At 36.9% G+C, this 27,458-nt stretch overlaps 1 protein-coding gene across 1 annotated transcript in view; it reads left to right on the top strand.

Annotated features, from left to right (window-relative positions):
- Positions 1-27,075, top strand: part of LOC128695990 (SID1 transmembrane family member 1) — a 79,886-nt gene extending 52,811 nt beyond the window's left edge. Inside the window, exons 13-16 of the mRNA XM_070093058.1 lie at positions 5,011-5,246; positions 13,099-13,323; positions 16,158-16,231; positions 26,599-27,075. Coding sequence (XP_069949159.1) covers positions 5,011-5,246; positions 13,099-13,323; positions 16,158-16,220 — 524 coding nt within the window. The 3' untranslated portion in view covers positions 16,221-16,231; positions 26,599-27,075. The remainder of the gene's footprint in view (positions 1-5,010; positions 5,247-13,098; positions 13,324-16,157; positions 16,232-26,598) is intronic.
- The last annotated feature ends 383 nt before the right edge of the window (positions 27,076-27,458 follow it).

Raw genomic sequence — 27,458 nt, 5'->3', positions numbered from 1 at the left:
ATCCTCAAATCCATTAACACAAAGCACAAATATGAAAAACAGTATAGAATGGGTCAAATAACTAGAGAACAGTCGAAAAATTACTCGTCAGCATTTACCAGCCTGATAAGAAGGTCAAAAAAATTGTATTATGAAAATAGATTACATAACATCAAAGGTGATATGAAAAAAACCTGGAAAACTCTATCTGAAATTCTTGGAACTAAAAAGCTATCCAAAAACAAAACAATCAAACTAACAAAATCAGATGAACCCCTACTCACTCCAACCGAAACAGCAAACAGACTTAATGTTTTCTTCTCCACCATAGGAAAAAATCTAGCAAACAAAATACCAAGCACAAATGCCCGTCCATCAGACTACCTCATAGGAACCTACCCAAATACACTATTCCTAGCTCCAACCAACCCCACTGAAGTTATGCTCATCATAAACACCCTTAAAAACAAGGCAGGAGACATAAACAACTTGCCTGCTTTTATGTACAAAAAAGCTTCTCAAGTATTGTCACCAATTATTGCAACGCTCTTTAACAACTCCATTGAATCATCTACCTTCCCAACAATCCTCAAAATAGCGAGGGTCACTCCGATCCACAAAGGAGGTAACCAAGCTGACTTGAATAACTATAGACCAATATCTAACTTACCATTGCTCTCTAAAATCTTTGAAAAATTAATTCATAGACTGATCTATTCCTACCTCGTTTCACACAACATATTAAACTCTTATCAGTTTGGATTCAGGAATAATAAAAGCACAAATAACGCTATCATACACTTGCTAGAACTAATATATACCGCACTTGAAAAGAAAGAAGCCCCGCTGGGCATTTTCATTGATTTACATAAAGCTTTCGATACAGTCGACCATGAACTACTGTACTCCAAATTAATGCACTATGGTATCAGAGGCCACTCCCTCAACTACCTAACGTCATACCTTAGTAACAGAACTCAATATGTGTATACAAATGATGCAAACTCCTCCACCCAACCAATCACAGTAGGAGTCCCACAAGGAAGCATCCTTGGACCACTCCTCTTTCTCATCTACATCAATGATCTACCGAATGCATCACAGCTACTCAAACCCATATTATTTGCAGATGACACTACACATGTATTTTCCCACCCAAACACAGTCATACTAGCAAACACAGTCAATGCTGAATTACAGAAAATATCTGCCTGGATGATGACTAATAAACTTACCCTGAACACTGATAAAACCTATTTCATTCAGTTTGGAAACAAAGCTGCAAATGATCCAATTAACATTATGCTAAATGGATCATCAGTCACAAGACTCACAGAGGGAAAATTCCTAGGTATCCACCTTGACAGTAGCCTTAAGTTCCGGACACACATACAACAAATCACCAAGAAAATCTCCAAGACTGTAGGCATACTATCAAAGATAAGGTACTACGCTCCACAATCAGCTCTCCTGGCACTGTACCATTCACTCATATACCCTTATCTTACATATGGAATTTGTGCATGGGGATCAACAACATCCAATCACCTAAAACCCCTAATAACCCAGCAAAAGGCAGCAGTAAGAATGATAACAAATTCTTACTCCTGCCAGCATACTCCACCAATTTTCAAAAGTCTGAATCTGCTTACTATTAAGAACATCCATACTTATTCATGTGCCTACTACATACACAGAACAATACACACAAATATAAACCCCCACTCAAACTTTTCCTCACCAACCTAAACAGGGCACATGACCACAACACAAGACTCAGATCTCTTTTTGATATACCTTGTGTCTATATCACACTGTGTAAAAACTCTATGCACATAAAGGGCCCCAAAAATATGGAATTCATTACTAGAAGATATTAAAGTAACCCAGTTTGAAAATCAATTTAAGACTCTTCTCAAAAGCCACTTAATCACCCTAGACTAAATGCTAAATACTCTGTACACATTTACTCACCTATGTACTCCCACATCATAACTGAAACAATCACATTGAACCTTTTATCCATTGTTGACAGGAATATAATTGAATCATTGTTTTTCACAAAAGCATTTTAGAATAAAAATACGTATATCTTTGTATTATACAAATTTTGATTCATTTATAATTAATATTCTGCTGTACAACTATGAAATAATTACTTTTCTACTGTACAACTATGATATACTACTCCTTAGTATTAAGTAGAATGTAAGCCAATAATGTTAAGTTGGCCCATAATGCCTAGGCATAATAGAGGCTCTCTTTGCATTGCAACTCACTATTGTATATACACAATCTCAATGTACTGTTTGCAAAGACATTAAATAAATAAATAAATAAATAAATAAAATAAAAATGTATATATACACACCCATCTGGGTTTTTTCTATTTTCTTTCTAGTTCTTGTACTTGTTTATTTTCTCTTATCTCCATGGGGAAGTGGACCATAATTCTTCCTCCGTAAGCCATGCGTGTTGTAAGAGGCGACTAAAATGCCAGGGGCAAGGGGCTAGTAACCCTTCTCTTGTATAAATTACTGAATTTAAAAAGAGAAACTTTCGTTTTTCTTTTTGGGCCACACTGCCTTGGTGGGATACTGCTGGTTTGTTGAAAAAAAATTATATTTATTTATTTATTTATTTATTTATTTATTTATTTATTTATTTAACACACTGGCCTTTTCCTTCCGAGGTAGGTTGACCCAAAAAGAAAGAAAAAACCCAAAAGAAAGAAAAAACTTTCATCATCATTCAACATTTTCACCATCATTCATACATATTCACTGTCTTTGCAGAGGTGCTCAGATACAACAGTTTAGATGTCCCTCCAAACTACCAATATCCCATACCCCTCCTTTAAAGTGCAGGCATTATAGTTCCCATTTCCAGGACTCAAGTCCGGCTAACTGGTTTCCCTGAATCCCTTCACAAAATATTACCCTGCTCACACTCCAACAGCTCATCAGGCCCTAAAAACCATTGGTCTTCATTCACTCCTATTTAACACAATCAAGCGAGCCCCTCGCTCACAAAAACCTCCTTTATCCCCTCCCTTCAACCTTTTTGAGGATGACCCCTATCCTGCCTTCCTTCCCCTACAGATTAATATGCTCTCCAAGTCATTCTACTTTGTTCCATTCTCTCTAAATGACCAAACCACTTCAACCCCTCTTCAGCCTTGCTAATACTTTTAGTAACTCTACACCCTCCTCCTAATTTTCACACTACAAGTTCTCTGGATAATATGTACACCACACATTGCCCTTAAACATGACATCTCCACTGCCTCCAGCTGCCTCCTCGCTGCTGTATTTATAACCCATGCTTTACACCCATATAAGAGTGTTGGTTTCACTATACTCTCGTACATTCTCATCTTTGTCTCCATGGATAACATTTTTTGTCTCCACAGATACCTCAATGCGCCACTCACCTTTTTTCATTCATCAGTTCTATGGTTAACCTCATCCTTCATAAACCCATCTGCTGACAAGTCAACTCTAAAATACATGTATTTGAAAACATTCACTTGTTCCATACTCCTTTCCACCAAAAAGAAAAAACCTTCATCATTCCACACTTACACCATCACTCATACATAATCACTGTCTTTGCAGAGGCGCTCAGATATGACAGTTTAGATGTCACTCCAAACAGCCAATATCCCAAACCCCTCCTTTAAACATAAGAACATAAGAATGGAGGAACACTGCAGAAGGCCTACTGGCCCATGCAAGGCAGGTCCTTATCAAAACGACCTCTACCTAAAGCTACCCAAGAAATAACTCCCGTACCCATTGACACCAATCAAACCCAGCCCCTCCCACTCATATATTTGTCCAATCTCTTCTTAAAGCTACCCGAGGTCCTAGCCCACCTCCAGGACTCAAGTTCGGCTAACTAGATATAACATTCAGTAGAACCTTGGTTTTCGTTGGCCCTGGTTTTCATTGAATTTGGGTTTCGATGACTTTTTGCGTCAAAATTTTGTCCCAGTTTTCGTTCATCACCTCAGTTTTCGTCAGGTTGACAGTGGTCTACTGTACCGAATGTGTCCGCCTACCTGCGCCCATACAAAGCATCCCACGCGTTCTGAGTCAGTCTGGCTTTGTTTCTCATTGAGTGAGCATTACCCTGCATGTTCATCCGAAGCATTTCATAAGAATCCATTGTTTTTTGTGCTTGTTTATTGAGTGGGACTGCTAAATAAGCCACCATGGGGCCAAAGAAAGTTCCGAGTGCCAGCCCTTTGATAAAGAAGGTGAGAAACACGATAGAATTCAAGAAAGAATTTGTAGCAAAGTACGAAAGTGGTGTATTGGTGGCCGATCATGCCAGGATGTATGGAAAGTCATCATCAGTGATCAGTTCCATCCTGGTGAAGAGAAAAAGAAATCAAGGAATCTGATGTTGTGAAAGGGGTTATTAAATGTGCTAATGAAACAGATCGCAAGAAGGGAAGTAACCCCGGATATGGACTTGATAACTGAAGTCCTTATGGAGAGGGATTCCCCTTCCAACCAATAACCTCTCCTCCTCCCTCTTCCCTCCTTGCGTCTTTCATACGCCAACAAGAATCTTCAATAAAGATAAAAGTGATGTTAAATGCTCATTTATCCATTTTATTAGTCTTTTATATTTATTTCTCATTGTTTTCTCTATGTAAAACTGTAAAACTATAGTTATTCTCTATAAAATGTATTTTTTGTTAATGCTTTTGGGTGTCTGGAATGGATTAATTGGATTTACATTATTTTCTTCAGTTTTTGTTGCATTCGGTTTTCATCAGACTTTCTGGAACGAATTAATGACGAAAACCGAGGTTCTGCTGTATTTTATCGTTACTCTGATTTAATGGACACTTGGACATTTCTCCTGTTAGTCTATTATATTGAGGATTTCTGTACACATTTTGAGTACTAATATTAACTAATTTGAAATTGTGCTAATGCTTTTATAAATAAAAATAAATTGGTCTGAGGCTTTTTTAAAATTTTTAGATTTTCCTCAAACTATATTCTTCATTGACAGATATGGGGCTCTTCAAGCGTATGAAAGCTTGGTTCTTAAGTGAGTTTAGTGATTGGCGACAAATTGGCCGCCCCATGTATTGTGACCGCATGGTGCTACTGTTACTGGGAAATGTTGCTAACTGGGGTCTGGCCATTTATGGAATAGTGACAACACCCAAGGATTTTGCCTCATACCTACTCATTATATTTCTGACTAACCTTCTCCTGTATATCGCATTCTACATAATAATGAAGGTAAGTACTGTACAGTAAATGTTTACTATACCACGTACATTAATCCGAAACTTAATTTATTGTAATATCATTAGATACAATGCATTAACACTTGAATACCTTGAGCAAGTCTGACATTTTCCTACACATTGGCATTTTGCACAGGATGTGATTCCTCTCAGGATTGGAATTTCAACACATGTGCATAGCAACTATCTTTCTGAATGTGATCCACAACTATGGACAAGCATGCATATCCTTGTATTTTCTCCTAGATGGGCAGGGGCAGCATCAGTTTCATCATAGTTTTTAATTTTTACATAACACTATGTAACACAGTTTTTGTTCCTGGCAGGTAAGCATTATTTTCCAACTCCATTTATTGCAAAGCAATAGAATATGCCCATTATTCCTTTTAAACTTTGCTTTTGTGGCTTAGAGGATGAATTTTTGACAAAAAATGGCTAAATTTCAATATTTTTTTTCTAGTTTTGGATGTAAAAACTTTACACAAATTTTACTTTAGACTTGATGAAACATATTTACAAAGTTAAAAATGAGCAGTTTTTCTAGATTTGTGATCATGCAACGAATCACTTCCCCGTTTAAGCCCACAAATGTAGTCTCCCATCATGTTTTCATTATAAGATCCTTGATCTCTGCATTCAAAGTCCATTATATCTTGGTGGAAGCGCTCTCCTTGCTCCTCTAAGTATGCTCCCATATTCTCTTTGAAATTGTCAAGATGAGGGTCAAGGATATGGACCTTCAAGGACATCTTACAGTTCATCTGACCATAGCTTTTTACCAAGGTCTCAACAAGTTCCACATAATTGTCAGCCTTGTTGTTGCCCAGAAAGCCTTGTGCTACAGCAACAAAACTCTCCCAGGCTTCCTTTTCCTTTTTTGTGAGTTTCTTTGGAAATTCTGAGCACTCCATGATTTTTCCAGCCTTCACCTTTGCCTCTGATAGCTTGGGAAAGAAGTCTTGAAGATACTTAAACAGCAACTCTGTCAAGAGCTGTAACAAACTGTTTCATTAGTCCTAGTTTGATGTGTAATGGAGGGAACAGAACCTCTTGAGGATCCACCAGTGGTTTATGTTTGATATTATGTTTTCCCACTGAGAACTCAGTCCTTTGAGGCCAGTGCTTCCTCTGGTAATGTGCTGCTCTGTTTGTGCTATCCCAATGACAGAGATAACAGGGAAACTTTGTAAAACCTCCTTGGATTCCCATAAAAAATGCTACCATTTTGAAGTCTCCAATAACCTCCCAGCCATACTTATCATGGTTCAAAGCTTCCAGTATAAGTTTGACACTGTTGTAGTCCTCCTTAAGATGCACTGAATGACCCAAGGGAATAGATGGATGCTTGCTCCCATTGTGCAGAAGTACAGCTTTTAGGCTTTTGGAGGAGCTGTCAATGAAGAGTCTCCACTCCTCTGGATTGCATGCAATTCCAATGGCATCAAACATGCCTGATACATCATTACAGTAGCACAACCTCTCTTCATTAGTGAAGAAGCTTGAGAAATGTTGATGACATTTTCTTTGGCTTGTCACTTGCACACGTTCAACCACCAAGTCCCATGCCTTGAGCCTTGAAATCAAAAGCTCAGCATTTGACTTTGTCAAACCAAGATCTCTGATAAGGTCATTGAGGTCTGGTTGGTTTGGATAATGAAGATTCCTCCCTTGTTCACTGTGCTCTTCATTTTCTGATTTTCTGCTTTCTTCTGACAATTAACTTCTTTCTGGAGGCGTAGGTACAGGAAGATCAGCACAGTGTGGTGCTGGTGCAATAGAAGAGGGAAAGTCTGGATAAGAAATAGCAGGTGTATTTTTTCCCAGTTCGGCATTTGGAAGGATCCACCAGGCACAAGCAGCAGTTGGTTGGGTGATCAGTGGGTTCACGCCATATTCTAGGAACAGCAAACTTTATGGCTCTTTTTTCTCCTCTATACCATCCTGTAAAAGAACAAAAGAATCAGTTTCTGTTATATACACTTCATTTAAAAAATGTTCCTGTTCAAGATTTTACTCTTCGTATAACTAATGACATTCTTACCTTCCAATGTTCTCTTACAATGCTCACAAGCAACATGAGGTACCCATGTTTTATCTTGGTCCCCAACTGGTATGCCAAAATATGCTTAGTAAACTTCACACATTTTTTAGATGCTATTACAGAGAACTTCTTTTCGCTTGTCTTAATGAATTGACCACATATGTAGCAGAATGCATCTGGAGAATGATTGCAGCCTCTTGATGCCATTTCACTTCTTCTGATGTGTCTTCTCAGGTAGCCAGAGCTGAACTGAATGCTGGGTTGTGAGCCCCTGTTTTTATATTTGCCAAGCAAAGCCCTAGAGCATAATAGTTTTACATCAGTCTTTCTTGAAAGTGTTACAGAAGTGTCCTGACCACAAAAGCAAAGTTCTGGGATCAATACTGCTTTTTTAAATTTTGTTTAGTTATAAAGAATTGGGAAATGATGCTTTTTTCCCAGGAACATGACAAAAGTGAAATTTTGTTACACAGTGCTTTAAGTCTATCTTCATACAGGAGATTTCTTACACAGTAAATCATTTTAGTCATTCTTCTCTGTATGTTCTCCAATGAGTCTATATCCATCCTGTAGTAAGGAGACCAAAACTGAGCAGCATAATCTAAATGAGGCCTCACTAGTGATGTATAGAGCTGTAAAATAACTTTTGGACTTCTGTTACTTATACTTCTTGAGACAAATCCAAGTAATCTGTTAGCCTTGTTGTGCACACTTAGGCTCTGCTGTCTTGGCTTTAGGTTTCTGCTTATCATGACTCCCAAGTCTTTTTCACATTCTGTATGATCAAGCTCTACTTCACCTTCAAAGGTTATTTTCATTACCAAGGACTAGTACCTTACACTTATCCACATTGAACTTCATCTGCCATTTTTCAGACCAAGACATTAATTTGTCCAAATCCTCCTGGAGTTCATTGCTATCCTCCTCAGAGTGAATCATACGGCCTATCTTTGTATCATCAGCAAATTTGCTCATGTCACTCGTAATCCCTTCATCAAGGTCATTAATGTAAATTATGAACAAGAGTGGGCCTAAAACTGATCCTTGTGGAACGCCACTAGTGACTAATCCCCATTCAGATTTGGCCCCATTAATTGAAACTCTCTGCTTTCTATTGGTAAGCCATGCCTCTATCCATGCTAGAACTTTACCTCCTATACTATGAGCTGCCACTTTTCTTAAGAGTCTTGTGAGGTACTCTGTCGAAGGCTTTACTAAAATCCAAATAAACAATGCCATATTCTTTATCGCTGTCTGCTGCTTCAAATGTTCTATTGAAGAATGTCAGTAAATTTGTCAGGCAGGGACGACCTCTCGTGAACCCATGCTGAGATTCATTTATCAATTTGTGCTCTTCAAGGTGACTTCTAATAATGTCAGCTATAACTGATTCTAGTAACTTGCCCACTATAGATGTCAGGCTTATTGGACGGTAATTTGAAGGAATGGACTTATCCCCTGATTTGAATATAGGAACCACAAAAGCCATCTTCCACATCTCTGGCACATCACCAGTAAGGGTGGACGCATTAAACACACTCGCTAATGGCTGACTAAGTTCCATCTTGCATTCCTTAAGTACCCTGGAAAACAACTCGTCGGGCCCCGGGGACTTATTTTGCTTCAGTTTGTCTATCTGTTTGATAACCATGTCCCTCGTGACAGTAATATTAGTCAGTTTGAAATCGTCAGGAACTGAATAATTGTTAATTTCTGGAATCTCATATATGTCTTCCTGTGTAAAAACTGACAGAAAATTGTCATTAAATATGGAACACATTTCCAGTTCGTTATCCGTCAGCTGTCCATTCCCAATTTTCAGAGGTCCTACTGTTTCCTTCACCTTTGTTCTATACACTTGAAAGAACTCCTTTGGATTGGTCTTTGATTCATTAGCAACTCTAATTTCATAGTCACATTTAGCCTTTCTAATCCCCTTTTTTACTTTTCTTTTAAGCTGAACATATTGGTCAGTAAGGTTAACCTCTCCTCTTCTGATGTGCCTATAAATTCCCCTTTTCTCCCCTAATAGATGCTTTAGCCTCCTGTTAACCTATTTGGGATCGTTATTTATTTTTTTTTTTTGACAAATTGGCCGTCTCCCACCGAGGCAGGGTGACCCAAAAAGAAAGAAAATCCTCAAAAAGAAAATACTTTCATCATCATTCAACACTTTCACCTCACTCACACCTTATCACTGTTTTTGCAGAGGTGCTCAGAATACAGCAGTTTAGAAGTATATACGTATAAAGATATCTCTCCAAACTGCCCATATCCCAAACCCCTCCTTTAAAGTGCAGGCATTGTACTTCCCATTTCCAGGACTCAAGTCCGGCTATGTAAGTCTGGCTATATAGGTTGGTAGACAGCAACCACCCAGGGAGGTACTACCGTCCTGCCAAGTGAGTGTAAAACGAAAGCCTGTAATTGTTTTACATGATGGTAGGATTGCTGGTGTCTTTTGTCTGTCTCATAAACATGCAAGATTTCAGGTACGTCTTGCTACTTCTTCTTACACTTAGGTCACACTACACATACTTGTATACAAGCATATATATATACACACCCCTTTGGGTTTTTTTCTATTTTCTTTCTAGTGCTTTTTCTTGTTTATTTCCTCTTATCTCCATGGGGAAGTGGAACATAATTCTTCCTCCGTAAGCCATGCGTGTTGTAAGAGGCGACTAAAATGCCGGGAGCAAGGGTCTAGTAACCCCTTCTCCTGTACAAATTACTGAATTTAAAAAGAAAAACTTTCGTTTTTCTTTTTGGGCCACACTGCCTTGGTGGGATGCGGCTGGTTTGTTGAAGAAAAAAAAAAAAGAATAAGAAAGGATCTTTATTATTAGACCTAATTTTTCTCTGGGGAATGTATATACTCTGAGCATGGTGCACATTATTAAGAAAAAAAGCACAAATGGAGATCCCTCCGTAATCATAAGTATGATCATCGTCAATAAAATAATTAGCTAGATAACCCCAATCGAGATTTGACAGGTGTTCCCTAAGTCCACTATAATCGGCAGAACGAAAATCAGGGATTTTTACCGTATTATCATTATTCTTGTATTCCCAGTTAATGCTAAAAGTGATGGATTTGTGATCACTTGCGCCAAGCTCTTCGGTGATCTCCAGATTATTTATGAGTGTTTCTTTATTTGACACGACTAGGTCTAGCAAATTATTACCCCTGGTAGGCTCTGTTACACACTGCTTCAGAAAACAGTCCTGAACTGTTTCCATAAAGTCACTGGACTCCAGATTACCGGTCAAAGAATTCCAGTCAATTTGACTAATTAAAGTCCCCTACTATCACTGTATCATTGTGTCTAGAAGCCCTAACTATTTCATCTCAAAGAAGTCTCCCTCTATCATGATCCAATTCTGGAGGTCAGTATATTACACCTAGAATTAGTTTTTCTTGACCTACAAACTCTACCCAAACAGATTCTGTTGCTGTTCCATCTATTTTTATACCTGTTTTTATGCAACAATTAATATTTTCTTGAACATATAATGCAACTTCTGCCCCCTTCCCATTACATCTATCCATATGGAACAACTTAAACCCTTGCATATTGCACTCAGCAATCATATCCTGACTTTAAATCATACCACGTTTCAGTTAATGCAATGACATCAAAGTTCCCAGCACATGCTACCAAACGTAGTTCATTAATCTTATTTCTTGCACTTCAACTGTTAGCATAAAATACCATCATATGTTTTTTCTTCTGCACATTTTTCCTATTCACCTTTGTTTTTACACAATTTCTGAAATTATCATTACCCACAGTTACTCCATGACAGTTACTATTAAGATTCTTAATATCAGAGCATAAGTCAATATATTCATACTCATTATTTATCATTTCTAAACTGATACCTCTAACTGATCCTAGTTTAAAGTCCTAACAACCCCCTCAACTGAGCTAGCAAGAAAACCCACACCTGCCCTGGATAAGTGAACCCCCATCCTTGGCATAGATGTCATTTCAGCTATAGAAGTTGTCCCACTTGTCAATGAATGGTACTACATTATTCTTACAGTGTTTATCCAGCCAACAATTAATACCAATTGCTCTGGACAACCATTCATTTCCAACACCCCTTCTTGGCAAAATGCCACATATAACAGGACGCTTCCCCCCCTCTTCCTAATTATGTCAATTGCTGTCCTGAACCTTCTAACTAAATCCTCACTTCTATGCTTGCCTACATCATTGCCTCCAGCACTGAGGCAGATAATAGGATTGATCCCATTACCGTTCATGATGTTGTCAAGCCGGCTAACAATATCCTCCATCCCAGCCCCAGGAAAGCAAACCCTCTGTCTCCTACTCCTGTCCTTCAAGCAGAAGGCCCTATCCATGTACCTAACCTGGCTATTCCCAACAACAACAATATTCTTACCTTCCTTGGTGTCGTTTGTCGTGACGTTCCCAATAGTCGACTCACATTAGTCGGATAGCATGGAGAATGCATTAGATGTTTCCACAACAGTTTCCACAGCAGTCTCTTTCTTCCTCATCGTTTCTACCTTTCCATTCGTCTTCTTGATCGTCAACTTCGTTCCATGCTATCAAGCCACTGTCCAGGTTCCCTTCTTGACCTGAGGACTCACAACAGGAGGACTACTATGAATCCTCTTGTTTTCCTCAGTCAATCGCCGTATCTCCATCTTCACCACCCTCAATTCTTCCTTAAGCTGCTAGTAAAGTTGCTCGATGGAGGGCATCTTGGTTCAGTCCACAGAGAGCACACTCGACACATCCTCACTGAGCTAAGTACAGGTCACCACTGAGTTAAGTAAAGGTCACCACTGATATTGTCTTGTGTTGATATTGTCTTGTGCAGTAGTCCCCAACCTTTTAGTATGAAAGGGCCAGTTAAAAAAGCTAAATTTAAAGGAGGGCCATATTTTGTATTTTTTGAAATTTTTACTAATAATAACAATATACTTATACAATATACTTAATACTTGATGTGCTGTTGGAGTGTGAGCAAAGTAACATTTATGAAGGGGTTCAGGGAAACCGGCAGGCCGGACTTGAGTCCTGGAGATGGGAAGTACAGTGCCTGCACTCTGAAGGAGGGGTGTTAATGTTGCAGTTTAAAAACTGTAGTGTAAAGCACCCTTCTGGCAAGACAGTGATGGAGTGAATGATGGTGAAAGTTTTTCTTTTTTGGGCCACCCTGCCTTGGTGGGAATCGGCCAGTGTGATAATAAAATAACAATATGCGCATTGCAATTGTTGACACTGTGCAGTGTGGAACCTACATGAAAATGAGTTCATAATTTCATGTGAGGGCTGCATTCATTTCTTGGAAGGGCCACATGCAGCCCTTGGACTGCAGGTTGGGGACCCCTGGTCTAATCCATGTGTAAGTTTGACTCAGACCCATAACAAAGTATGGCAACTTGAACTTCATAGCTCTGATCTTCCCCACACCTGTTTTTGCTTCATTGCTTCAAGTTGGTGCTCATTTTTTCTGCTGCTCAGTGCCCTGTTTACCCTGATTTACAGTTTGATACAGCTCCCCCTTGTATGGAGTTTTCTTTACACAAATACAGTATAATGACTCATTACTTTTCTATTATTTTTTCAGTGAACCAGTTGTACTCCACAAAGGCAGTGTGACCTGAAAAGAAAAACGAAAGTTTTTATTTTTAGATCACACTAAATTTAAAAAGAAAAACGAAAATTTTTCATTATAGGTCACACTAAATTTAAAAAGAAAAGCGAAAGTTTTTCTTTTTAAATTTAGTAATTATTCTTCTAATGTATTAAAATATTTGCAGCTACGCCACAAAGAACGGCTACAGCTTCAGCCACTTGTGTATCTTGTCTTGTGTCTGCTGGGGTGGGCAGCAGCTATTTTCTTTTACACACAACACACCACCACCTGGGAGTTGACACCAGCACACAGTCGTCAGTATAATCATGAGTGTTTGCTGCTTCACTTCTATGATACGCATGATATTTGGCACTTCTTATCTGCTGGGGCCATGTTCTTTGGTTTTATGGTAAGTACAGTATAGAGTTTTGTTTACAACTACAGTGGACCCTCGACCAACGATATTAATCTGTTCCTGAGAGCTCATCGTTAATTGAAATTATCGTTAGTCGAGTTAATTTTCCCCATAAGAAATAATGGAAATCAAATTAATCCATGTAAGACACCCAAAAGTATTGAAAAAAAAAATTTACCACATGAAATATTAATTTTAATACACACAAACTGAAGAAGACATGTACAATTACATGACACTTACCTTTATTGAGGATCTGGTGATGATTGACGGGATGGGAGGAGGGAAGAGTGTGGATGGTGTTAGTGTTTAGAAGGGGAATCTCCTTCCATTAGGACTTGAGGTGTCAAGTCCTTTTCCGGGGTTACTTCCCTTCTTCTTTTAATGCCACTAGGACCAGCTTGAGAGTCACTGGACCTCTGTCGCACAACATATCTGTCCATAGAGGCCTGTACCTCCCGTTCCTTTATGACATTCCTAAAGTATTTCACAACATTGTCAGTGTCACAATTAAACACTTGTTCAGGTTTCAATACTTCACTGTCTATGTACTCCTTGAATTCCTGCACATATTTTTCAGCTGCTTTGTGGTCCGAACTGGCAGCATCACCATGCCTTATCACACTATGTATGCCACTACGATTCTTAAATCTCTCAAACCAACCTTTGCTGGCCTTAAATTCACTCACATCACTGCTAGTTGCAGGCATTTTTCTAATTAAATTGTCATGCAACTTCCTAGCCTTTTCACATATGATCTCTTGAGAGATGCTATCTCCTGCTATCTGTTTTTCATTTATCCACACCAGTAACAGTCTCTCAACATCTTCTACCACTTGCGATCTCAGTTTCGAAAACATAGTTGCACCTTTGGCAAGAACAGCTTCCTTGATTGCCGTTTTCTTGGCCACAATAGTAGCGATGGTTGATTGGGGTTTTGTGTACAACCTGGCCAGCTCAGAGACACACACTCCACTTTCATACTTAGCAATGATCTCTTTCTTCATGTCCATAGTAATTCTCCATAGTAGGGTTGGCACTAGAAGCTTTCTTGGGGCCCATGGTGACTTATTTTGCAGGTGATAATATGAAATGTTCCGATTGTATGTTTGGATGGGACCGCGGTGGCTGGCTGGCTTGTAAACACTGGCCACAAGTGGACGCGTCTCGAATGGAACGAATCGTGTTGGTCGAATTTTTTAGCGCTAGTCGAGGCAAAATTTTTGCGTTAAAATGTATCGCTAGTCGGATTTAACGTTAGACGATGCCATCGTTGGCCGAGGGTCCACTGTAATAGGTTAATTATGCTTTTAAAAGTACAGGTTAATGATGCTTTTAAAAGTACAGCCTCTCCTCACTTAATGATAGAGTTCCATTCCTAAGACCACGTCAGTAAATGAATTCGTCGCTAAGTGAGGAGCATACTATAATGGTAGTGGGTTTGTGTCAACCATTTTTGATATTGTTTTAATGTCGCCGCACCATTTATAATATTTCTGGTATATTTTTAAATGCTTATACAGTAGTGTACTGTATATTGTAATAAACAGAATAGAGGAAATCAGCTCTAACATACAGTAATTAGGTATGCACACTGGTCGGAGAGCCCGTCATTAGTCCGAGCTGTCGGTAAACTATTACGTCACTAAGTGAGGAGAAGCTGTATTTGTGACTTGATTTTTAGATCAAGAGATAAGTGAACTGTACCTTTTCATGTGTAATGAATTTTTAGCATACAATGAACCCTCTCATTAACAAACTGATATGAAGGAGAGTGTGTATGGTATTGTTGATTGTCCGAAACTTCTGAATTACAAAATTATTTTTCAGAATCATCTGGTAGTCTTCTGAACTAGTGGACTTGGTCCACTATTGCAGAAGACAACTGGGCACTAAGAATACAAGTATATTGTAACTTGTATCACTACGGTATAGTACTGTACTGTACAATAATTTTATAATACTGGATGTAATTTACAGTAATTTTACTTACCTTTTCATGGTGGAGAGATGAGGTGTAAAATGATGTGATGAATAGTATTGACCAAGCAACTTTTATTCTGAGTCAGAGGAGATGTGAAGTTCCACTAACGTCTACACTAAATTCAAATTCAAAATTTATTTTCACATGATACATTGTACAGAAATGGGGGATACTTAATAATGCATGTAGAAAACCCATGGTTATGGAGAGTATACTCTAAATAGAGGGAAAATGAGAGACTAAATTATGAGTGTAAGCATGAGGGATCACAAACAATAAACTGATGCGGGTGGTCTACAGCTCAGGGAACAGTGACACAAACAGGGGCTGGACGTGGCTGCTCTGGGCCTTACCAGACAAATGTCAGAATGATCTGTCTTGGTACAAATTCTTCAAAAGACAACTAGACACAATTGCTATGGACATAATCTGAAATTACAGACTTTTGTCCATTTTGTCTGATATTTCCAACATTTGGCCAATTTTTTTTGTCCAAAATTGCCAAGATCCATTAATGAGAGGTCCGTTAATGTGAGGTTTTACTGTATTTTTTTACTGAAAGGTACAGGTAATAGGTTGATAGCAACAGGGATGTACTGCCATCCTGTCATGTGTGTGAAATGGAAACCTGTTAAATGCTTTACACTCTGGCAGGCTTGCCAGTCTTTATATAAATGCTTCCTCCTGTATCATGTGCATTATTTTGTAATATATTCACAATAAGTCTTGAGAGTGAGCGCTTTGCTAAACATTAAACTGTTTTGATGTAAATAGAGTCTTTCATTATTGTACTTTGAATTGGGTGTTATAAAATCATTTAATGCTCAACTTGTATTCATTACAGTTACTACTTACTCTGGATGATGATCTGGCTCAGACTCCACGAGAGAGAATTCCAGTCTTCTAGTAAGCCAACAGGTAATTGACTTCACTGATGCAGTATGCTTCCCAGCTTTGATACATGTGATGATTCTTTTGTATGTAATCCTGGCATGTCATTCAGATTTTTGTACCCGGTATTGTTATTAAAAATATTATTTTTTTTTATATATGAGATGTAACTTAAATTGATATTGCTTATTTAGTGTAAATTTTTTTGTTTTTTTTTAATTTTTAGAGTTTTTATGTTCTAAAAATACAGTACTTGTTATGTTTCATACTTTTGTTTTGTTATATCATTTGTTGGAATAATTTAGCTCACACTGTATCTTCGTAATTGTTTCAGTGTGGAACTGGAAATATACTTAAAGAATATAGATGCCATCAGTTATGAAATTAACTTCATAATAGTTAGTCATCACTTGTTTGCTTAATTAAAACTGTGAGAATATAAATGATAGGAAAGTTATCCATTTAAGTTGGTTATATACAGCATACCTTGAGAACATTTCTGTCAGCTAAAACAAAGTTTTCAGTACATTTGCATGCAATTTTAGTGCAATTAATCTCTTTGGTACATTAACTTATTCTGTTACATCAGAAATATCCATATTTTGTAGTAATTTGATTTATCTGAAATATTGTGTTATTTTTATTTGAGACCTCTGTTGGATAATTGCTGAATAATTACCATATTTTGTATACATAAAGTTTGTAAAATATTTTGGCTACCAGTACCCTTGTCAGCAAATAGACATCTCATGTTTCCCATGCCTTTTGCTTGTGCAACAACCATGACATAAATTTTTCTAACTTGTGAACATGTGTATTTTATATGTGGGTAGGGAGGGGAGCTGGATATAACTTAACCCTTTCAGGGTCCGTGCCGTAGATCTACGGCTTTACGTTCAGGGTCCAAACCGTAGATCTACGCCATGAGCTCAGCTCACTCTGATAAGCTGTGAGTGGTAAATTTGGGCCTAGATATGAGAGAATACATCTATGTGGTATGTGTGCACCACATAAAACAAATCATGCAGCACACAGTGTATAATGAGAGAAAAAACTGAGACCATGATTTTCGATTAAAACAGCGATTTTGCAGTGTTTTTTCGTATGTTTTTTATAGTTGTATTTGCGATTTCTTGGTCTCATTTGATAGAATGGAAGATATATTACAGAAACAGAGATGATTTTGATTGGTTTTAGTAATGGAAATGGCTTGAAACTGAGCTCAAAGTAGCGGAAATGTTAAATTTTTGCTGATGTTCAAGAGTAAACAAACAACCTCACACGTCTAATACATACCAGCTGGTGGGTCTAGTATACATTCACAAATGTGGTGATGATATTTATGCAATTATTACAATATTGCATAACAGTAAATCTTCTGTTTTTTGGTTTGAATAAAAATTCATTATGTGAATTAAAAAATCAAAATGGAATTCATTTGTAAAGCCTCAAAACATAACTAATGAACAGAGGAAATGCTAGTTTAGTGCAATGAATACCTACATTGTTTATTCTGGACCCTATTTTGAAATTGGAATATTTAGAACTTGTGTTAAATTGGCCAAATTACCAATTTCCGATCACTTTATTTTGTAGTTGAAACAGTTGACGCGGTGATTTCTTGTGCTCAATCGATAGAATTGAAGTAATACTAGTGAAATAGCTAAGAATTTGGTCAATTGGAATAATGTAATTGGCCTGAAATGGGAGTCAAAGTCGGCAAAATCGCCGATTCGTAAATATCGCTGACTTATCAAAATTCATGAGAGCATAATTTCATCAATTTTCTGTCAAATTTCGTACTTTTTGTTTTATTACCTTCAGAAAAAGATTCTCTACCATTTCATAAGAAAAAATAACAAAAGCTTTTTTTGAAAATTCTTGGACCCTGGTGCACACTTTGAAATTTGGCCTCTGGACCCTGAAAGGGTTAATGGCAGAGCCAGTTAGTAAGAGTATAAATAAGAAAAGTACATCTAGTGACTCAATTTTTTCATGGTTGGAACATTTCTTACAAATGCACAACTGCACACTAATGGGCTTAAGACAAATGGGACCCTTTCAGGGTCCAGAGGCCAAATTTCAAAGTGTGTACCAGGGTCCAAGAATTTTCAAAAAATAATTTTGTTATTTTTTTCTTATGAAATGGTAGAGAATCTTTTTCTGAAGGTAATAAAACAAAAAGTACTACAAAGTTTGATGGAAAATTGATGAAATTATGCTCTTGCGAATTTTGATGTGTCAGGGATATTTACGCATCGGCGATTTTGCTTGTTTTGACTCCCATTTTAGGCCAATTACATTATTCCAGTCGATCAAATTCTTAGCTATTTCACTAGTATTACTTCAATTCTATCGATTGAGCACAAGAAATCGCCAAGTCAACTGTTTCAACTACAAAATAAAGTGATTGGAAATTGGTAATTTGGCCAATTTAATGCAAGGTTCAAAATATTCCAATTTCAAAATAGGGTCCAGAATAAATAATGCAGGTATTTCTGACACTAAACTAACATTTCCTCTGTTCATTAGTTATGTTTTCAGGCTTTACAAATGAATTCCATATTGATTTTTTATTCACATAATGAATTTTTATTCAAACCAAAAAAATAGAAGATTTACTGTTATGCAATATTGTAATAATTGTATAAATAACATCACCACATTTGTGAATGTATATTAGACCCATCATTTGGCATGTACAGTATTAGACGTGTGAGGTCATTCGTTTACTCTTGAACATCGGCAAAAATTTAACATTTCCGCTACTTTGAGCTCAGTTTCAAGCCATTTCCAGTACTAAAACCAATCAAAATCATCTCTATTTCTGTAATATATCTTCCATTCTATCAAATGAGATCAAGAAATAGCAAATACAACTATAAAAAACATACGAAAAAACACTGCAAAGTCGCTGTTTTAATAAAAAATTAGGGTCTCACTTTTTTCTCTCATTATGCACTGTGTGCTGCAGGATTTGTTTTATGTGGTGCATACATACCACATAGTCTGAGATTATACAGTCCACCTATCCCTCTTTTCTGTCTGATTTGTTAGTTTCTCATATGTCTGTAAGATATGACCTTCCATTTCTGAATCCATGCTGTTCTTTTCTGAAAAATTTAGGGCTTTCTAGATACTTAAGTTTTTCTTATATTTTCTAGCAGTTTGCACATTACATTACACTTGTTATGGACACTTGGCTACAGTTCAGGGCTTCCAACATGTCATTTTTTTAATAATAGTTTTATTTGCTATTTATCAAATTATTGATTTGTTAAATATGTGTGAGTAGCTGCTTGCATATCTTCTTAATATTGGCGGGGATATTTCATCTGGTCCTAATGCATTTGATGTGTCAAGTTCCATTAGAGGCCTCCTTGTTTCCTTACTAGTTTCAGCACTTCCCAGTTCCATTTGTCTTATCCTCCTTTCTATCTGTGGTTCTGCCTTTTCTTATCTGTAAATACATTATAGAATCTTTTTGTTGATGTTGAGCTCATTGCATACTACTTTTGATGTGACTGTTTTTAAACTTCCCTTTTCACTCGAAGTAATAAATTATTTTTTTTCTGTTAACTTGTTAATTGGGTTTGGTCTACTTTTTCTTCATGCTCATATGTTCTTGGCATTTGCCTGTTTTTTTTTTTTTTAACACGTCAGCCGTCTCCCACCGAGGCAGGGTGACCCAAAAAGAAAGAAAATCCCCAAAAAGAAAGAAAATACTTTCATCATCATTCAATACTCTCACCTCACCCATACATAATCACTATCTTTGCTTATGTTTGTTTAACCTGAATTTTCTTAGTCACTTTTATTTTTCTCACAGGATGGTACAAATGTGTCTGCCATTTTTTTTGTACAGGACAGCCGTGTTTGTACGGCCCTTAGGTTTCCAACCCCATACAGTAAGTGAAAATTGTTGGTGGGTGGAAAAAGAGTTTTTTCATTATCAGATGCATCTAAAACACCTCATAACATGTTTACACTATCATATATTTAATGCTCAATACAGCTTAGCTAGGCACATAAAACAGATAAAAGAGTAAAATAAATACACAGTACATACAATACTTACCTTAAAATATGGTGCCGGTCACCCTGCTCTTATGTATCTGTTGTTCAAAAATGGCAGAAAAGCAATAACAGCACCAAGCATAATGAACACTAGCTCAGTTGAAAGCCAATGAAAACATGGAACATTGAAAAGAGGGTGCTGTATATGTGGGGCCCTCATGTACTTGTAGTTGAAAGTTTTCATCATTTAGTAGATTGATTGTTCCCTGTATTCAGCATTCCACTCTATTGTGCCAGAAAATCTCTCATTTCTACATCACTTTTCCTTTACATCAGTATTTTTAATTCTCTAATTTCTTCTTATTTTTTTTGTAGTTGCAGTTTTGCAAGGTGGCAGAATGTCAGCAGTGATTGCTTTCTCTCAGGGTCTTTCCATATATATTTTCTTAATGTTAATTTTGCTGGAAGTGAAAACAAGGCTCACCCTCATCGCTCTTTAACTTGCTGGCTTTGGAAGTTCCAAATAGTCAAGTCAGCTTGCTCCTTCATGTCTCTTGAGACTCTTTGTGGGTACCAGATCAAATGTTTATTTTATTGATCATAATCTCACACTATCACAGGTTTAGCCTTGGCTCCGTTTACTGCCTCTACAATATTCTCAATTATATTTATTGTTGCTACGTTGTGATCTGGAATGGATTTTTTTTGTCTCAGTCTGTTTTTGATCAGGAGTGCTTCTCCTCTCTCCCTTATCCCTTTTCTCTCCTTTTGCTTTATGTACAGTATCTCCACTGGTAAAATTCCTACTGAGTAATTATAGTGTAGTACATACTTGTAGCTACTGGAACAGAGCTATACTTGTGCCTTCCCATCTTCTGTATTTTGTCCCTTCTTGGGTTTTTATTTTAAGTTTTCTGGTGGTTGTAGCACTCAGTACCTGCTTTTGTACCTCATGCAGCTGATCTACAAGTATGTTTGTTGTTTCTTTTCTTAGTTTGTAGTGTGTGCATGTGCATTCATGTGTGCATAAGGACCATGTGTACTACATGGGTTTTGCTCTTGCCATGAATATTATGATGATAATATGTAGTACAGTAACAAAGTATACTTATCAAAGAAGATTGTAGCATAACGAAAGCATTTATAAGAGATTAATTACCTCCTCAGCAACCAGAATACATTCCAGAGAAATCGATGACTAAGTGATTTTTTTACACTCTTATCAACCCTCATTTTTCCATAGCCACCCATGTTATAATCGGAGATTTATTATGGGAAAGCAATTCATTATACTTTTATTTTATCAGACAGGCACTCATAATTGTAAATGTGATTAAGTATTTAGGGTACAAAATACAAAGACATTAAAAGTACAGTTTTTATATGAATGGCACATATGTAGTATGCTTATGATGATTTGTTTATTATTCTCACTTTTTGGGGATCAGAGGCATAACTTTTATATATGATTGTTTGGTGCACTGTACATGTGGTGGGTTCACAGCTTTTAATAAACCAGTCAATAAATGTGAAAGATTTATTTTTATTTTTGGAAGTTACTAATGAGAGGTACTACAGTAGGTTACTAAATTGGGAACAGGTTGTCACTAAGCAGACTTTTTCTCTAATGTATCCTCAGTTGCTGAACAGTTGGTGGCTAAACAGGGAATTAAGATACTGCATTACACTACATTATTTGTTATGTTATTTCTTCTGATAAGTTTATTAGCAATTAACATATATTATGTAAGATCATCTTATTTGAATAATGAGCTCTGTCAGTTATTGTACTTTTCATGAGCAATTATTCTCTTCATAGAATAAGTTTGATTGAAGATTAAGACAGCATATACTGTATAATTTGAAAGATTGTGTCATCTGTATATTTTTATTTGTATAGGGATATTATGGACCATAAATGATCATTGAGTCTCAGCAAATAGAGTATATAATTCATTTTGTAAATTTGTTTTTTTAACACATTCGCCATTTCCAACTGAGACAGGGTGACCCAAAAAAGAAAGAAAAATGCAAAAAAGAAAAAAATTTTCATCATCATTCAACACTTTCACCATCACTCATAAATAATCACTGTCTTTGCAGAGGTGCTCAGATACGACAATTTAGATGTTCCTCCAAACTGCCAATATCCTAAACCCCTCCTTTAAAGTGCAGGCATTGTACTTTCTGTTTCCAGGACTCAAGTCCAGCTAACCAGTTTCCCTGAATCCCTTCACAAAATATTACCTTACTCACACTCCAACAGCTTGTCAGGTCCCAAAAACCATTCGTCTCCATTCACTCCTATCTAGCACGCTCACGCATGCTTGCTGGAAGTCCAAGCCCCTTGCCCACAAAATCTCCTTTACCCCCTCCCTCCAACCTTTTCGAGGATGACCCCTACCCCGCCTTCCTTCCCCAACAGATTTATATGCTCTCCAAGTCATTCTTCTTTGTTCCATTCTCTCTAAATGACCAAACCACCTCTTCCTAATTTCCACACTTCGAATTCTCTGCATAATATTTACACCACACATTGCCCTTAGACATGACATCTCCACTGCCTCCAGCTGCCTCCTTGCTGCAGCATTTACAACTCATGCTTCACACCTATATAAGAGTGCTGTTACCACTATACTTTCGTACATTCCCTTCTTTGCTTCTATGGTTAACATTCTTTGTCTCCACAGATACCCCAACACACCTTTTTTTCTTCATCAGTTCTATGGTTTACCTCATCCTTCATAAACCCATCCACTGACAAGTCAACTCCCAAATATCTGTAAACATTCACTTCTTCCATACTCCCTCCCTCCAATGTGATATCCAATTTTCCTTTATCTAAATCATTTGATACCCTCATCACCTTACTCTTATCAATATTCACTTTCAACTTTCTACCTTTTCACACCCTCCCAAACTCATCCACTAACTTTTGCAACTTTTCTTTAGAATCCTCCAAAAGCACAGTATCATCAGCAAAAAGTAACTGTTGTCAACTCCCATTTTATATTATATATATTTTGTATTATATTTTGTATTATATATATATGTATACATAATACAGTGTATGCTAGTGTGGTTTACAGACTCTGATATATAAACTTTTATGTTTATGTAGAGGTGCTGTCACATTGTATAACAAGGACACAAGCATATGTAATTTAATTATTTCAGAAAAGATAGCATACTGTGTAATGATTCAAAGCAAAAATAATTAGAGGGAGCTTTGCTTACAGAAATAGTGCTGAATGACCCATACAGGTTTAACACTATTTTTGTGAGTACAGTATAGCAATAATAATTTGCTTACTGCAGTCATTACACTGATGTATTTTGCATGAAGTTTTTAGTATCTAGCACTATATGTTTTGTATAAAATTTTTGTCTTGGTGACCCATATAGGTTTAGTGTTTTTTGTGGATGTAATCATTTTTGTGTGAGTACAGAAAATTATTCAACTTTTTTTTTGTGTACTAAATTCTGTGCAATATATGATAGCAAGGAACATTATTGATGGAGAAATATTTTGGACTTTCACCATGTTCACTGCATCAGGATCACTTGCATGCTCACTGTCTGTTGATAATCACCAGACATGCAATCATAGGAGAATGTTACATTTTACATGGGACATCTTTTTTTTTTTTTATGTATTGTATAATTTCTAAAATTATAAGCATGTAATTCTTACAATTAAGGCAAAAGGTATTTCATTCCTCATTAGTTTTATAATCTCAAATATATTTGAAAATCTAATACTAGATTTGTTGTTCACAGACCACTTTTCAAGCTTTTTGAATTCATTTGTTCATAGTTTGCTGGGATAAATATCCTCTGTATAGGAAACTCATTTAAGATGTGTGAAATTGATGTCTTCCATAACTAAGCTATGGTTAACAATAATCTGAAACTAAAACAACAGTGCATAAGTGTTTGCAAATAAGCTAACAGAATCCTTGGCTTCATATCAAGAAGTATAAATAATAGAAGTCCTCAGGTTGTTCTTCAACTCTATATATCTTTGGTTAGGCCTCATTTAAATTATGTTGTGCAGTTTTGATCACCATATTACAGAATGGATATAAATGCACTGGAAAATGTAGAGGAAGATGACAAAGCTGATCCCATGTATCAGAAATCTTCCCTGTGAGGATAAACTGAGGGCCCTGAATCTGTACTCTCTAGAAAGGTGTAAAATGAGAGGGGATATGATTGAGGTGTATAAATGGAAAACAGGAATAAATAAAGGGTATGTAAATACTGTAGTGTGCTAAAAATATCTGGCCTAGACAGGACTCGCAGCAATGACTTTAAGCTGGAAAAATTCAGATTCAAGAAGGATATAGGAAAGCACTGGTTTGGTAATAGAGTTGTGAATGAGTGGAACAAACTCCTGAGTACAGTTATAGATGCTGAAACATTGTGTAGTTTTAAAAATAGGTTAGATAAATACACGAGCGGGTGTGGGTAGGTGTGAGTTGGATCTGACTAGCTTGTGCTACTAGGTCAGATGCCATGCTCCTTCCTTAAGTGAATGTGACCTGACTTGACTAGGTTAGGGCATTGACTTAAGCCAATAGGTGACTTGGACCTATCTTGCATGAGCCAGTAGGCCTGCTGCAGTGTTGTTTCTTTCATATGTTCTTATGTCTTGTGTGACTAAACTCATTTTGATAATAGTATAGATAGAATACAGCTGACCATCATTTTATGTGAGTAATTATATAAAAAATTCCAAAGAAAACCCAATTTAACATGTAAAACATAGGGATACATTCTGAGATCTAACTGTACTGCCCAAAGACTAATTTTTAATAGATTTTAGAAGTACAGTGGACCCCCGGTTAACGAACTTTTTTCATTCCCGTAGTATGTTCAGATGCCAGTACTGACCGAATTTTTTCCCATAAGGAATATTGTGAAGTAGATTAGTCCATTTCAGACCCCCAAACATACACGTACAAACGCACTTACATAAATACACTTACATAATTGGTCGCATTTGGAGGTGATCGTTAAGCGGGGGTCCACTGTATACTAAAGAATGAAACTAGGCTGTGAATGTTTAGTAACAGTGGTAGTGAGATGCAAGAGAACAATTAATAATCAAAGCTTGCTGAAAGGATGCTGTTAAAGATCATTTTCTAACTAGAGAGGCAGACTGCTGCAGGGGATTCAAGAAGAGGTGGTATATATTGTTATCACTTTAAACTTGAAAAAACTTTATCAAGAACTAAACAATGAAGATGGAAAATTATAAGAACGTCTGTGTTTTGGTACCTTCAGTTAAGTAATCACAAATGGGTAATAACATTGTGTTGTATTACAGTACAGTACACAATTTTATATTGTATAATGCACACATCTTAATTCTAAATATTTTAATAAATATTAAGTTTTAAAACATTGTGAACGTAAATAAATCAATTTAATTTAGTGTACAGTGGAACCTTGACTTACAAGTTTAATCCATTCTGTGACCTAGCTCGTAACTCAGTTTGCTTGTAGGTATATCAAATCAGTTTTCCCTCATTTAAATTAATTGAAATGCCATTAATCCGTCCCAGCGGCAGGACAAAATATTTCAGTGTTTTGTTTGATTGCTGAACGTTAAGTTCAGCAATCATACAGTTTGCTTTAATTCCATTATTATTATTATTAGTTTAGGGAATTGAAGCTTACTCATTATTATTATTATTTTTATAATAATAATAATAATAATAATAATAACAATAATAATAATAATAATAATAATGAGAGCTTCAGAATGCCACCAACTCAATTCACTGTTTACCTCAGTGTGGGAGTATTTATCTCATGCTCTGCTTTCATTTTTAGCAGTTATTTGGAAAATTTTTGTTTTTCTAAGCATGGGTTCTAAGAAAGTAAGTGTAAAGGGTAATGCTGAGAAGAAAAAGAGGATGATTTCCATGGAATTAAAGCATGAAATCATAGATAAACAAGCGAGGTGTGCAGGTTTTGGGTTGACGGGGAAGTGGGGAGAACTGGCTCGTAACTCAGAGTAAAAAATTGACTGAGCAACGGCTTGTATCTCAGAAAACTCGTACGTTGAGACACTCATAAGTGAAGGCTCCACTGTTCTTGCAATTTCTTTGGCTATTAAATTTTTAAACTATTTTGGTATGTTGAGTTTATTTTTTGGTGTTGAATGTTAAAATTAACATCACAAAATAAAGCATTTTCTGGTGTATTATTGTTTCATGGTATGTACTATATGAGTTATATCCATTTTGTGCCTGAAGCTCATTGGCAATACAAAAATAATGAAAAAAAAATTCTGTGGTTCAGTATGGCATCAATAAATTCTGCAATATGTTGAAAAGATTTTTATATATTGTATATTATTTAACCAGGCAGTAGGTTGGTAGACAGCAACCGCCCAGGGAGGTACAGTGGACCCCCGGTTCCCGATATTAATCCGTTCCTGAGAGCTCATCGTAAACCAAAAATATCGGAAAGCGAATCAATTTTCCCCAGAAGAAATAATGGAAATCAAATTAATCCGTGCAAGACACCCAAAAGTATGAAAAAAAAACTTTTACCACGTGAAATATTAAGTTTAATGCATTAGAATAATTACAATAACAACAATAACAGTGGATTAATAACAATAGAATATAATTGACACTTACCTTTAATGAAGATCTGGTGATGATTGATGGGATGGGAGGAGGAGTGTGTGTGTTGAACCTATTGCATAGAAGGGGAATCCCCCTCCAGTAGCACTGGAGGTATCAAGTCTTTTTCCGGGGTTACTTCCCTTCTTCTTTTAATGCCATTAGGACCAGCTTGAGAGTCACTGGACTTCTGTCGCACATTATTATTATAATCAAAAAGAAGCGCTAAGCCACAAGGGCTATACAGCGCTGCAGGGTAGGGAAGGAAGCAAGGGAATTGGATGGCAGAAGGGAGGGGGGATGATCAGCAGGTTACAGAAAACAGCGGGGCAGGGGATAGTACGGGGGTAGAGGGTAGCAAGAGATACAAGTAGAAAGGGCTGAACGTATCAAAATTTGTGGAGTAAGTCAGTCGTTGTCAAAAAGTCAATGAGAGAGTCCGGATGAAAGGTGGGTCCATCAGCGAGAAGGGAAGGTAAAGAGAGAGCAGCGGGGCGAAGACGACGACAGAGGTAAATTCTGCGTGCTCGTTGATAAAGTGGGCAGTCCAACAGAATGTGGCTGACTGATAATGGAGCTTGGCAATTCTCACAGAG

This window comes from Cherax quadricarinatus, chromosome 41 (genome assembly GCF_038502225.1).
Source record: "Cherax quadricarinatus isolate ZL_2023a chromosome 41, ASM3850222v1, whole genome shotgun sequence".
NCBI lineage: Eukaryota > Metazoa > Arthropoda > Malacostraca > Decapoda > Parastacidae > Cherax > Cherax quadricarinatus.
The sequence above is the reverse complement of the archived record's forward strand: the minus strand, read 5'-3'. Positions and strand labels throughout refer to the sequence as shown.